The following is a 14692-nucleotide window of genomic DNA, read 5'->3' on the forward strand; positions in this document are numbered from 1 at the left end:
CAAACACAGAGCAAGGAAGGCATTCAAGTTTTCTGCTCTGATGGGAAATAAAATTCATGAACATGCTAACCACAATGGAACCAAGATGGCTCTTTTTTAGTTTTAATTTTGGTTTTGCTCATTTTAACCTTGAAAAATGATATAATCTTTGAACCTTTAAAGACCACCAGTTGGCTTTTACTATTGTTTTATTTTTGATATTATGCTTAGTGGTTTAAAACTTTTAATGCATCAGTGCTGGTTAGGTCTACCTTGGCAAAGAGTTTTCAAACCAAAGGGTACTGCCCACTGAATAAATAAAATGCAAAGTTGTGAACAGGTGAAGCTGACCTTGAGCAAGTGAAGCTTCCCTCCCGATGTTCGGGTACAGATGAGGAAGTGTTTGGTGAAGAGAAAACATTGTCTCTCTCCTTCCTTCTTCAGTGAGAGAGAGCCCAGGCGCACCTTACTGAGAACACCCCGTTCACTGCTGGATGGTAAATGGATGAGAGAACCTGCCCAGAAATAATTAGAATGAGTAAACTGATTAAGAACTGGAATAACATGACTTGGTAAAGCATGAAATACAAAGACAGAAGCTCACCTTGTCTGACGAAAGTTTGACTTGTGTCTAAAAGGATGTCACAGCCCTCTACAATCATCCTTTCAATGGCCAGATTCTTCCTGATGTTCTCTGTGTCGCTGACTTCATCATGTATCATCCTGCCAAAACAAACAATGATGGATGGACAATGGATGTTCTGGTCTGCTAGTCATGCTCTTTAAAAATATTTTCCTTCATGGCTAATGTTAGGGTACCTGGCTCTAGTTTTTATTTTGTTTGTTTATATTTCTAGCGCCCTAAGTTCTTTAGTATCTCCTGATTTCCAGTCTTAGGTTTTGTTTAATATGACTTTCCTTTATTCAGTGTTATGCCTTTTTCATGTCTCTATCTCAGTGTCAGGTCTGCATTGCCGTGTTATGTTTCCTGTTTTACTTTGACAGTCTGCGTTCCATGTTAATGTTTTCAGTTTTGCTTCCCCTTGGTCTTGTCATGTTTGATTACTCCCAGCTGTGCTCTCCTCCTGTGTCTCATTCCCTCATTATCGCTCTGTGTATTTAAGCCCTGTGTTTTCCTTGGTCTGTCTTGTGATCTACATTGTTCTCTGCCATGTGTTGTGTCTGCCAGCCTGGCTGTTAGTTATTTGTTTTCTCAGTTTAGTTTTTTTTGTTTTTTCTGCTGTGCCTCCACGTTTGCTTCCCGAAATCAGCATTTTGGGTCCTCTACTCCTGCCTGCTGCACACAGACCATGACACCTAAAGCCTGCTGAAAGCTGACTATAACGAAGAGTAGACGTCAACTTAATTCAATCCAGGAACTCAGGTTTGGCTACAGCAATTTTATAGCAGTCCAAAGATTACACAGCCAGACAGCCATCAAAGCTTAACATATAAACATCACAAATTTAAAATCATTCTAATTGTACTGGTTTTTAAAGCTTGTTTGTTGCTTGACATTACAGGTTGATTTGGTTGCCTTGCCCAAATATTACTCCCAAACTTTTAAATTAGTTTCTTTTTGATCTATAAGTATTGAATAATTATTCCATAGTTTCCTTACGAGGAACACATACAGTTTTTTTGGATTTGTTTTTTTTTTTTTCCTAGAAGTTTTTACTGTTACATTACTGACTACATCATCAGCATGCACTTCACACACTGCTTCTTTGGAGGTGTCTGATAAATCATAAATATATAGGATTCCTCTCACAAAATTTAAACCTGTGGGATTCCCATTTTGCAGTGGTTGTTGGTTTTTTTTGTTTTGTTTTGTTTTGTTTTTTTTGTTTTTTTGTTGTTGTTTTTTTAAAGAATAGCAAACCTTTACCTTTAATACACTGCTTTCAGGATTAAAACAATGTCTTAAAATAGCATTCTTGTTATGAGAAATGTAACTTTTTAAAGCAACAACATGACTCACAGTACTCCTACTACTTTACCAACATCTAGAGATTGCTTAACTTAGCGTGTTGTCTTTCATTTCATTTTCACCAACATAAAGTAAAATCTTTACCATTCTCATTTCAATAGCCACTTTGTTTCTAATATGACATCTAATATGATAATTGTTTCTATATGATGATATAATGAAGAGTTTAAGTACTTTCACTGCTTTTCAAACACAGTTTTTATTTTTTATTTTTTTTGCACTCTAGTGCACTGTCACTTTTAATTTACTACATCAGTACTGGGGCTATTGAGGCAGTTATGTGCTGCAGGTGAAGCCAACTTTAAGCAGAACACTGTTAACTCTCATGTTTATTTGGTTCATATAAACCTCAGAAACCACATAACTGATTCCAGCTAACCATATTATTTTTTTCATCAATACAATCATTTTCTGAAACTGTATTCATAAGCACACACTCACTTTGACAGTTCCTCCAGTTTGGATTTGGCAAACTCCAGACTCTTGCGCTCCACATGCTCATGAGGTGTGTGCGCCAGCAGCTCGTGGAGAGTTCTGATGTAACGGGGAATCTAAAATGTAAAAAACCCGCGTGACTATTTGTGAAATACACACGACACTTCTGTAGGAATTTATTGTAAATGGTTAAACAATGAAATCCCATCCAAGTTATTCCAAAAAAGTTGCAAATGGGAAATTAACTTTTTAAATAAGAGACTGTGTGAAAGATCCACCACAGACCCAACTGTGTAATCATGCTTTTCAGCATCTACTTTTATTAATACAGTTGCTGTACACTTCAGATGGCTGCAGCTCGCAGCCACACACTAACAACAACAACACTGCAGGACCTAGTTCAGCTTTTAAGCCGACGAGGCGTGATTGCGGATGCCGCTCAGGTGCGTCTGCCTCCCCTGCAGCGGCACTGCAGACCACGCCCCACCACAGACTGAAACAAAGATATTAGAGGTCTTTGTGAATGATGAAAAAGCAAAGTTATTTAGATTAACGCAAATAAATTTACTACCCTGCCATTTGAGCTCATACACAGTATATCAGTATATGAGGACAAGTGTATTAGGTCAAGGCATTTAAAAGTAACCGTGTTATATGACTAAATATTATACTTTGACTATATAATGCTGTCTTTATTTATTGTATCATCAGTGTTTGTTGCAAATTATTAAGCCTTACAGTTAAGCATATTACATAGTTTTTATAACAGCAGCTAATGGATTACATTGTTTAATGTAAAAAGTACCTGGAGCATTGGATAAGTGAGGAATGTCTCCAGCATCCGACCCTCACAGGCTGCGTTGGATTCATACTGTTTCAGCAGCTTGTCAAAGTCTCTGTTCTGTTTACAGTTTGCCAGCACTTGAAGACTGTACTGGTGGTTACGCACAAACTCCTGGTAAATGTTCAGCATGGGCAGTAGAATGTCAAACAGGTCCGCTGGGTGTGGAAAAAGAAGTTTAAAAGACATCATCATCAAAGGTGATGATGATAAACAGTAGTTTTCTAGATTTTATTAAGCTTAAAAAAAAAAAATCACATGTGAAAATCCAAGATCTATATTTAAATCTCAAACCTGCATACTACACAATGTATTATCAAAAAGTTGTTCTACTATAAAAAGCAAAAAAACAAAGAAGTGATTTATAATAATGGGCCACTTTATTTGTGGCTCACATATTAAGATACCTACTTAATACAAATCATATTGCAGCCATTCAGTGCATTTATCAATGTGACGATGGTCAAGAAGACCTGCTAAATTCAAACCATGTATCAGAAAAAGCAAGAAAGCAGATTTAAATGACTTGATGCGTGTCATGATTATTGTCTGCAACCAGGCTGCTTTGAGTATTTCACAAACTGCTGATGCACTGATATTGTTCTACATAACAATGTCTAGGGTTCATGGAAAATGGTCAGAGGAGAACACAATGCAGAAATATCTTGTTGATGACTTCAGAATAGAATAGCCAGACAGCTTCAAACTGATGGTAAGGCAACAGTAACTCGCCATGCTACAAACAAGGTATTTCTGCAATCTGAACACACAACACATCAAACCTTGAAGCAGATGATCTACAGCAGCAGAAAACAACACTGGGTGTTAGTCTTGTCAGCGAACAACAAGAAAGTGAGCACACAATTCAAACAGGCCATCTGTCCTGCCATCTATCATGTGCCATGTTCAGGCTGGTGATAGTGGTGTTCGGGATGTTTTCTTGGTGCACTGTGGGCTCCTTAGTACCACAGCCTGCTTTTGTACTTTTACTAACCCTGTTCATCCCATCACATTACAACAGGGGTGTCGAACTCCAGGCCTCGAGGACCGGTGTCCTGCAGGTTTTAGATAACACCCTGGGCCAACACACCTGAATCAAATGATTAGCTCATTACCAGGCCTCTGGAGAACTTCAAGGAATGTTGAGGAGGTAATTTAGTAATTTCTATCAGCTGTGTTGGCTCAAGGACACATCTAAAACCTGCAGGACACCGGCCCTCGAGGCCTGGAGTCCGACACCTGTACATTACAAGTTTAGTTCAAAGTACTCGAAATGGCCTCCACAGTCACCAGATCTCAGTCCAATAGAGCACCTTCGGGATGTGGTGAAAATAGGAAATGTGCAACCAACTGCATGCTGCTATTGTGTCAATGTGAAAATATCAGAGGAATTCCAGCACTTTGTTGAATCACTGCCATGAATAATTAAGGAAGTTCCGAAGGCAAACGTAGGTCCAACCCACAACTAGACAGGCACACCTAATAAAGTAATCAGTGGGAGTATATTTTTGGTTGATCTCCCTTTCAAGTTATCTGTTCAACCATTCCTGCATCAATCCCATGTCTCCTGCTAATTTCAGATCAATCCCTGTTTGTCCCATCCTGACCAAAACAAAAATCCATTAAACACAATCTCATCACACGATCTCCATCATTCTCTGCCATGTGTTGTGTCTGCCAGCCTGGCTGTTAGTTATTTGTTTTCTCAGTTTAGTTTTTTTGTTTTTTCTGCTGTGCCTCCACGTTTGCTTCCCGAAATCAGCATTTTGGGTCCTCTACTCCTGCCTGCTGCACACAGACCATGACACCTAAAGCCTGCTGAAAGCTGACTATAACGAAGAGTAGACGTCAACTTAATTCAATCCAGGAACTCAGGTTTGGCTACAGCAATTTTATAGCAGTCCAAAGATTACACAGCCAGACAGCCATCAAAGCTTAACATATAAACATCACAAATTTAAAATCATTCTAATTGTACTAGTTTCTAAATGTTTTTAAAGCTTGTTTGTTGCTTGACATTACAGGTTGATTTGGTTGCCTTGCCCAAATATTACTCCCAAACTTTTAAATTAATTTCTTTTTGATCTATAAGTATTGAATAATTATTCCATAGTTTCCTTATGAGGAACACATACAATTTTTTGGATTTGTTTTTTTTTTCCTAGAAGTTTTTACTGTTACATTACTGACTACATCATCAGCATGCACTTCACACACTGCTTCAAACTGCTAACCCTGTTCATCCCATCACATTACAACAGGGGTGTCAAACTCCAGGCCAAAACAAAATCCATTAAACACAATCTCATTTTTAAAAAAAAAAAAAAAAAAAAAACTTTGCAAAGAATCCTGCTATTTTGATATGCTATGAGCAGGCACCTGATGACACATGCTGCACTTTAGTTCATTTGCACCAAAAGCTCTTCCTCAGATGCCTTATGATGTAATGGTAGAAGTTTGCATTCATTAATGGTGAACAACCCGGTGAATCTAACAAAAAAACCATTAACACACTCCTGGTCAAAGCTCCTGTTGGCTTCATGTTCCGAAACTGAAACACTTTCATTTAAAACTGCTGTTTTCTGTCTTGCTGTCAGAAACTCAGTTCTCATCATTAGTCATGACCATGGTAAATGGAAAATTTTTTCCATGCTTTTTCTACCCAAGTGCCTTCTATCTAATGTTTACACTCCAATCAAGATTTCAGACAGCAACTTGGGGTGGCTGTAGCTCAGGAGGTTGAGTAAGTCATCTACTAATTAGGAGGTTGGTGGTTCGATCCCTGACACTGCTGCAGTCTGTATGCCAAATATTCCTGGGCAAGATACCATTCCTAAGTTGCTCTTCAATGCATCCATTGGAGTATGAATGTCTGTGTGAACGTTAGACAAAAAGCACTTGCATTAAAAAAGTGCTTGAGGCAGGGTGTTGAGTACTCAGGAAGTGCAGAAAAGAACCATATCATTTACCATGCACCACTTCCACAGACCACCCTGTTCTATGCAAGCAGGCAGAAAGCTCCACTGGAAGCTTTGATACCCAAGGAGATGAGCTTGAACAGGAGGTGATCTACATGTAAATCAGAGGTGTGTGTGGTTTTTTTTTTCTTTTTTTTTTTTTTTCTTTTTTTCTCTCTATACATGTAGTAGTAGTAGTAGTAGTAGTAGTAGTAGTAGTAGTAGTAGTAGTAGTAGTAGAACCTTCTGACCACAGCTTATGTTAAAAAAGTAAGCTTAGAAACACTCACCCAGAACTAGAGTGGGCCAGTTGGCAATTCGGGCCTTCAGGCCTTGATGGAAGATTTCATGCAGAAACATGATGGTCTCACTTAATAGAGAGAGAGAAGAGTGAGTTCAATTCACTAAGAATGAGTTTAGTAGTATAACTATAAGGATAGGAAGGCCACAAAAAGGATCTAGGTTTGGTGCGTTATCTAGGTAGGTGAGTTACACCTAGACAGTTTATAGAAGCAGTTTGCTAACCAGGCTGGCAAGCAGGGGTGATTTTTAGCCCATTTTAGGGGGTGCTGAAGCACCCCCAAAATGAATCAAAGCACCCCCAAAGATTTCTTACTTTTTTTTTGACAATATTTGCTGTTTGTGTGACACACTACTAAAAATATAAAAAGCATACAGTACTTAATTGAGATGGAACATTTTAACAACAGAAGTATAGATAACCCCCCCAAATGGTTTGTTCCAGCTCGCCTCTCCCCTACTCTGGCTCTAGCGTCCTTTCTGCCAGAGCGATGGTGGCTGAGACGCAGCGGAGCGGAGGTGTGAGTGCCTGGCTTGAAACAGGACATGTTGGCTGCATTTAGCCTTCAGTTACTCTTTATATAGTTAGGTAGGAGTCAGGCCATGTTTCTTTTTAGCTGAAAAACATTACACCCAGGTAACCTGCAGTGTTGAAAACAAGTTTTCCGACGATGTTTGCTACCCTACAATCCGTCCTCGTGTAGTAAAATCAGCAACATCTGACCGCCCTGTTGTTCCCATTGAAATGTATGTAGCCTATTTAAAATCTAAAACTTAAAATTGTCCGTAGCCTACTGTTGTTACCACTGTCCTGTTTGAAATGGAATGAGAGAAGCTGCTTATTTTGTCATATGTGCCGATATTAAACCCAGGAGCAACATTCAGGTAAAAGTGTAAGAACAAATGATCCGTCAATAAAGGATAATGTTGGATCAGTGTTTCAATATTTATATCTTTTATTAGATGTACATGTGGTTTGGTTATTTGCCTTTTGTTTGAAAGTACAGAGAGAGGACTTTTTTTTTTATTAGTGATCTTAACAGTATTTTTTTTCATATTAATGTGATTATTTTTTTTTTTTTCATCTAATTGAATACAACCTATTTGTGTATGACTGTCAGTCCAAAGAGGGAGAGAGGAAAGAGGGGAACGTGAGGAGAAAGTACAAGGTCAGGAAGAACCAGGTAAGAAAACAGACAGGGAACAGTGACAGGCAAAACTGAAACCGTTAAACTGCTTGAGAGAGTTGACCACCAAAAAGTGATAGACAGATTTGCCAACCTCAAGGTGAGGCCACATAGGTTAAAAGAAAAAATCTGCAGAGCCATAGTAGTATCTGCAGTAAAGATCAGTATTTTGTACATTTTTTTTACATTTCAAAGACTATTTTTGGAGTTTACTTCTTACTCACTATGATCATCATTCATAATTTTCCCCCAGTAATTAAGGTTAGAATATGTGTTTTTTTTTTTTATTCCAATCCATTCTTCTTTTGCAGCATTTAAATAACCTTTATCAGATTTGATGGTTTTGTTACAGACTTTAAAAAAAGTGTTTTGCTTTTCTTTAACTAATGTTGGGATTAAATTGTGTTAAAATGTACAAAACAATGATGTCATGTTTTGTGATGAGGACCCAGGCAGAGAGACTTGATGAATTTAAGAATCTTATGATTTAATAAAGAAATTTGCAGACTTGCACAGAGATGGTAAAATTATGATGACTGATAACGGAGATGAAGACAACAGAGGATGAGGACAGGGAGGAACAGGGGTTTAAATGCACCAAGGAGACAGTCAGAGGGAACTCTGTACAACTGGAGACATTTAAGGATGCAGGGACTGACAGAGACAGGGAAGAAGTCTCATTGTGACGAGTAAAGATTATCTTGCCTGGCTGGGCAGCTCTCTGGGTGCTCAGCACCCCCCAAAGCTCTGGTCCTAGAATCGCCCCTGCTGGCAAGTGTTAGCTGATGACTTACTACACTCTCATATTTGTTCAGAAATCGATGTGTGACATCAGTATTTTATATCTAGTATATGGGTTATTACAAACTGGCAGCTGAAACACAGGATTTGTGTGAAGAGTCACGCAAAACAAAAAAAGAGAATTGCACCTGTTGAGGAAGATGCTGCTAACATCATCATGGCGAATGGGAGGTTTCTTGGAACTGGCGGCCATGCGGAGCGGCCTAAGGAAGCAATTCACCAGGATGGAAAGCTGGTGCACGTATTCTGTCTCTGCTTCCACCATGTTGAACACAATATGGTTCCTCTTCCTCATGCTCTCAGCGTGAGGGGAGCAGATATAGTCCTGGACAATGATTTTCCACTTCCTCCGACACAGCCAGCCACGCATGAAACTCTGCACCTGTATAGCCATAGCACACTAAGTTTCTCTCACAACCTTGTCTCTCTAAATTTTAATATGCAGATACAATTCTTTACCATTTTAATTTTTTTAATATCAGGGTCTTCCTCATCTTGGTTGTTCTGGTATGGCTGCATCCTTTCCTTGGCTTTGTTCAATACTGTAATCTGCAACAACACAACAACAGCGTCCATATGAAAAAATGCACAAACAAAATATAAAACATTCATGGGAACATTTTAAAAGGTAAAAAAAAAATCCCAAACAATAGGCCCCAGAATCAGCAGAGTCCTGCTGTGATTTAATTTAGGAATCTGCGTGCTTTGATTTTAGAGTGCATGTGGATGCCTGTGTGTGACAGTATGTGCATTTATGTAGCCACACAGATGCAGATGCACTCATGCATACCTCAGCTTTGAGCCTCTCAATCTCTGTGTCCTGGTCCTCCAGCTGAGTACGAAGCTGATTGGCTGCAACCTTCTCAGTCTCCATGATCTGGACCAGATGGATGTACTTCTGCATCAGGATGTCACGTTCAATGATGATGTCAGAGTAGCTAAAAGGAGCACAGGAGGACAGTACTGAAGTCGGTTAGTGTGGTAATTTAACATGTACAGAGAGCTTTGTGTGGCAATTTGTTTTAGTTATAGACTTAAACGAATGATCAGGCAGTAACCTGATGTTATTGACACCTGCAGTAATATGTCACTGTGGGCAAGTAGAGGCATACTTTCTACTGAATGTTACACTAAAAATAGGAAAGACACAGAAAGTGAGACCAGTGAGAAACAGAGGTCGAGTTACGAGATCAAGTCTGTGATGTAACCAGTGCAGCACAACAGCATCAGTGTGACCTAAATGTGAACTGCTGCGAGCAGAAAGAACAAACACTTGCACACAAATGCACACAGGCATGTTAAACAAATATGGAACAACATGAGGTAGTGGTGTCAAATCTGCATAAACACACAGAAAGAGCAGAAGGTAGAGTTTGAGTCGCACTTTTCAGCACAGCACATTTTCTCACAAAAAATGTAGGGACTACAAGATGAAATTTTGGAACATTTTACTACAAGATAAAGATAATAATAAGGAAAAGATTTTCATTGTAGCGGAAGGTAGTGAAACAAACAGCATTATCATGTACATACATATTTCATTACAAATAAAGGCCCTGTGTTGTCAGTTTTACCATCAAAATGTACCAGAAGTATCAAGAGTAACTTCTGGAGTATTATGTTACACCTAACATTATAAGAAATGTCTTCATCCCTGAAATGCCTTCATTTGATCCAAAACGCAAAACAATAATACCTAGAAAGAAAGACAATATTTCTCTCAGGAACAGAGACAGGGGACAGTCCACTCTCTATTCCTGTTTATTCTGCACACCTCAGAATTCCAGTGAATCGTGCTACCAGCACACTTTACTTTGTGAGGATCTCAGAATCTCACTCGAGCTCACTAAGCTGCCCTCCATAACAGGAAGAGTAAATGGTGGAAAGAAAGTAATTATGTGCTTACATGATGGATGTAGGTTGCTGATGAATTACAAGGATAAGTTTCTTCAGTTGTTGTTGTTAAACTGAAGTGTTAAGCAGTTATTTTATACTTTTAGTGAAAGTTTTCAAGGAGAACCATACCTACACTACTTTTGTGCTTACATTTGGCTTATAGTATATTGCATCATGGATATAATATCATATGTAAGATTAAAACAATAATCAATGGTAAGACTTTGAGCAGTAATGAAGGAGTGGGATGGTTTGGACACGTTGATGGTTGATGGTTTGGAGGAAATGATTACTGAAGTTAACTCAGAATCAGACGGAAACAAAATTAGTATCAATAGTATAGATAGTATGTGTGATGTTTATGAGTAATTTCTTTCGTAACTGTTAAAACCTCTGAAGAAATTCATGACATCATTACTAGTTAAGTTTCAACAGAGCTCTGACTCTTGGCCAGCATGGCTACAGTGCTAGAGAGAAACCTAAGGTTTTTCTTATTTTTTTTCAATCAGTGATGAGTAGTACGGCGTCTTAGCTTCACAGTCGGCTTTTTTATAGAGCAACAAAAGCTTTTTTCCAGAAAATAAAGATCTTCTAAATTAGTGAGATGTAATTTTTTACGCATTACTTATGGGTTATCTACTTTAAGGTTCACATTGAGGCTCTAAAACTACCCTAGACAGGTCGCCAGTCTGTCACAAGTCCAACGCAGTGTGACAGACAACCATTCACATTCATACCTACAGGCAATTTAGAATGACCAATTAACCTAACCCCACCAGCTGCATGTCTTTGGACTGTGGGAGGAAGTCATGCGACTATGGGAGGAGTACTGCTAAATTAATGTGTATTAATTTATTGGATTTTTCTTACCTCTCTAATCTCTTTCATATGGTTTTAAGTTTAAAGCTGTCTGGTGCTGGTTTAGCTCAGTGGTTGAGCTGGCAACCATATGTTACATGGCCTGAGTAGAGCAGTGCAGTATTGAGTCTGACCTGCAGCCCTTTGCTGCATGGCTTTCCCATCTCTTAATAATAATACATTTTATTTAAAAGTGGCTTTCAAAACACCCAAGGACACTGTACAGAACAAATAAGACAGGCATAAAAATGGGAAATAAACACACTCTTGCTCTACAGGAGGTATTTTTCAGAGTTTTATGCTACACACCCTTCCTGATGCAACCAAGGGAAATTTTAATCACTGGCTGAAATTAAACTAACAACTTTTCACGTACAAGGGAATATGTAAACCACTGCACTATGGAGCCATTAGAAAGACCAAGTTGTATACAGATGAAAATGCATAAATTACAATATTTTATAACATTGTAAAAAAGTGAAAACTCTTGTCACTTCATACCTGGCCTGCTGGATGCCCTCCACCCATTCGTTGCAGTCCAACTCATCCTCTGCTCGCATCTCTAGAGGTTTCTGCCCATCGTGGCCAAAATTGACCATGAAGTAGTACTATGTGAAAGAAAAGAGACAAAAAGTAATGTGACTGCATGCTTAGAAAAAAAGATCTTTAATCTTAGGTCAGAATATTTTTTTCAACAGGTTTATTCAGGCTTACAATCTAGACAATGACAGAATTATTATATGTTTTTACCTCAAGTTTAATGAAACTACATTAATGTATGTGTGCAACATATAGTCCAAATCAAAAGATTAAGACCACTTGAAAAATGGCAAAAAATCATATTTTGCGTGATTGGATCTTAACAAGGTTCCAAGTACAGCTTCAACATGCAACAAGAAGAAATGGGAGTGAGACAAAACATTTTTTGAGCATGCAATTTATTGAAAACGACGCTTAAACTGAAAGAGGCTGTTTTACAGCTGATCAAAAGTTTAGGACCTCTCCTCCAAAAAACCTGTAAACCCCCCAAAATAGAAATCAAGTTCCAAACATGAACTCAGTAATGAGTAGCTCCAGTGTTATTGTTGATCGCTTCAAAAATTCGTTGCGGCATGCTTGATGCAAGCGTATCCATGAGGTGAGTGGAAACATTTCTGCAAGTGGTGAAGATGGCTGCACGAAGACTTTATTATGTGTTTCTATTTTCAATGATGTGACATTAGACATGAAAATTTTAGCAGATGACTTGCGTATTTTTCTTTTGAGCTACTTTGCTAACAGTCCAAAACTATTTTATTTGTTCCTATGTTCACTTTATTTTATTCATTTTTTAACAAGGTAAACAAATTAAAATGAGAAAAAATTAGAAAATTTGAAATTCCTGTATATTTACCATATTTACTCTTCAAACTGACTGTGATACACTGTAAGATATCAGAGATAATAACATCTTTTGTTTCAGGACAAGACACAAAAGAAATTATAACGGACAATTTTCTCATCATTTTTATACAACTCTTTATAGCACATAAAAGAAAGCTGACACAAAACACTTTTTGTTAAATAGATGAACATTTGGACTGCATGAAACATACCTCAAATATATGCAATCAAATCCTTTAAATCAATTGCAGATTTGTTTCCAGATCATGAAAAATTATGGAAAAATTATGCAGTCCGTGATTGGAGAGGACCCCTCCGCGAATCGCTACCTTATCGTGGTGGAGGGGTTTGTGTGTCCCAGGGATCCCAGGGGCTATGTTGTATGGGGGCTTTTTGCCCCCTGGTAGGGTCTCCCATGGCAAATTGGTCCTGGGTGAGGGACCAGACAAAGAGCGATTCAGAAGATCCCTATGACAAAACCATCGAGGGAAGAGTTCACCTTGCCCGGGATAGGGTTACCGGGGCCCCGCCCTGGAGCCAGGCCTGGGGAGGGTGCCCGAGGGCGAGCGTCTGGTGGCCGGGCCTTAGTCGATGGGGCCTAAAAAAGGGACATGGGCCCCTCTTCCTGCAGGCCCACCCGCAGGAGGCCCCGTAGGGGTCGACTGCATTGTAAGCTGGGCGGTGGCCAGGAGCGGAGGTCCTGGTGGACCTATCTCCAGCTACCAAGACTGGCAATTGGGACATGGAATGTCACCTCTCTGATGGGGAAAGAGCCTGAGTTGATGCATGGAGTCGAGAGGTACAGACTAGATATAGTCGGGCTCACCTCAACCCATGGCTTGTGCTCTGGAACCAGTCTCCTGGAGAGGGGCTGGACACTGTCTCAGTCTAGAGTTGCCCCTGGTGAGAGGTGGCGGGCTGGGGTGGGTATCTTGGTATGCCCTCGGTTTGCTGCCTGTACGTTGGGGTTTATCGCAGTGGACGACAGGGTTTGTTCCATGCGCCTCTGGGTCAGAACGGGTCCTGACTATCGTCTGCGCTTATGCACCGAGTGGCGGTTCAGAGTACCCAGCCTTCTTGGAGTCCCTGGGTACGGTACTGGAGGGTGCTCCGCCTGTTGTCCTGCTGGGAGACTTCAATGCTCACGTGGGCAATGACAGCAAGACCTGGAGGGACATAATTGTGAGGAATGGCCTCCCGGATCTGAACCCGAGCAGTGTTTTGTTATTGGACTTCTGTGCAAACCACAGTTTGGCCATAACGAACACCATGTTTTAACATAAGAGTGTCCATAAGTGCACTGGCACCAGGAAGCTCTAGGCCACAGGTCGATGATCGATTTTGTAATCGTATCACCAGACCTCAAGTCATATATTTTGGACACTTCAGTAAAGAGAGGGGCTGAGCTGTCAACTGATCACCACCTGGTGGTGAGTTGGATCAGATGGCAGGGGAGGACGCTGGACAGACCTGGCGCACCTAAACATATAGTGAGGGTGTGCTGGGGACGCCTAGCAGAGGCCCTGGTCCGTGAGATCTTCAACGCACACCTACAGTAGAGCTTCAACAGCACTCCGAGGGAGACTGGGGACAATGAGTCCGAATGGCCCATGTTCAGCACCTCCATTGCCGAAGCCGCTGCACTGAGCTGCGACCGCAAGGCGGTTGGTGCCTGTCGTGGTGGTAACCCCCAAACCAAATGGTGGACACCAGAGGTGAGATAAGCCACCAAGCTGAAGAAGGAGTCCTATCGGGCTTGGTTAGCCTGTGGGACTTCGGAGGCAGCTGATATGTACCGACAGGCCAAGCGGAAGGCGGCGCAGGCAGTGGCTGAAACAGAAACTCGAGTGTGGGAGGAGTTCGGAGAGACCATGGAAAAAGACTTTTGGACTGCCTTGAAGAGATTCTGGCAAACCGCCAGGCGACTCAGGAGGTGGAAAACAGTGTTCTACCTGCACTGTGTATAGTGCGGGTGGAGCACTGCTGATTTCGACTGAGAAAGTTGTCCGCATAGCCGGCAATAAGTCGGACTCGTTCCTAGTTGGTGATTGGCTCCACCAGGGCT

At 40.4% G+C, this 14692-nt stretch overlaps 1 protein-coding gene across 5 annotated transcripts in view; it reads right to left on the reverse strand.

Annotated features, from left to right (window-relative positions):
- Nucleotides 1–14692, reverse strand: part of rasgrf2a (Ras protein-specific guanine nucleotide-releasing factor 2a) — a 59022-nt gene that overhangs the window by 29580 nt on the left and 14750 nt on the right. For all 5 annotated transcript variants that reach the window (XM_013276243.3, XM_005457900.4, XM_005457899.4 and 2 more), the window contains exons 2-10: nt 11746–11852; nt 9281–9428; nt 8950–9039; nt 8619–8872; nt 6493–6572; nt 3210–3403; nt 2411–2520; nt 584–702; nt 331–494 (exon numbers count right to left, since the gene is read on the reverse strand). In XM_013276243.3, the coding sequence (XP_013131697.1) occupies nt 331–494; nt 584–702; nt 2411–2520; nt 3210–3403; nt 6493–6572; nt 8619–8872; nt 8950–9039; nt 9281–9428; nt 11746–11852 (1266 nt within the window). The remainder of the gene's footprint in view (nt 1–330; nt 495–583; nt 703–2410; nt 2521–3209; nt 3404–6492; nt 6573–8618; nt 8873–8949; nt 9040–9280; nt 9429–11745; nt 11853–14692) is intronic.

Source organism: Oreochromis niloticus, linkage group LG7, assembly GCF_001858045.2.
Source record: "Oreochromis niloticus isolate F11D_XX linkage group LG7, O_niloticus_UMD_NMBU, whole genome shotgun sequence".
Lineage (NCBI taxonomy): Eukaryota > Metazoa > Chordata > Actinopteri > Cichliformes > Cichlidae > Oreochromis > Oreochromis niloticus.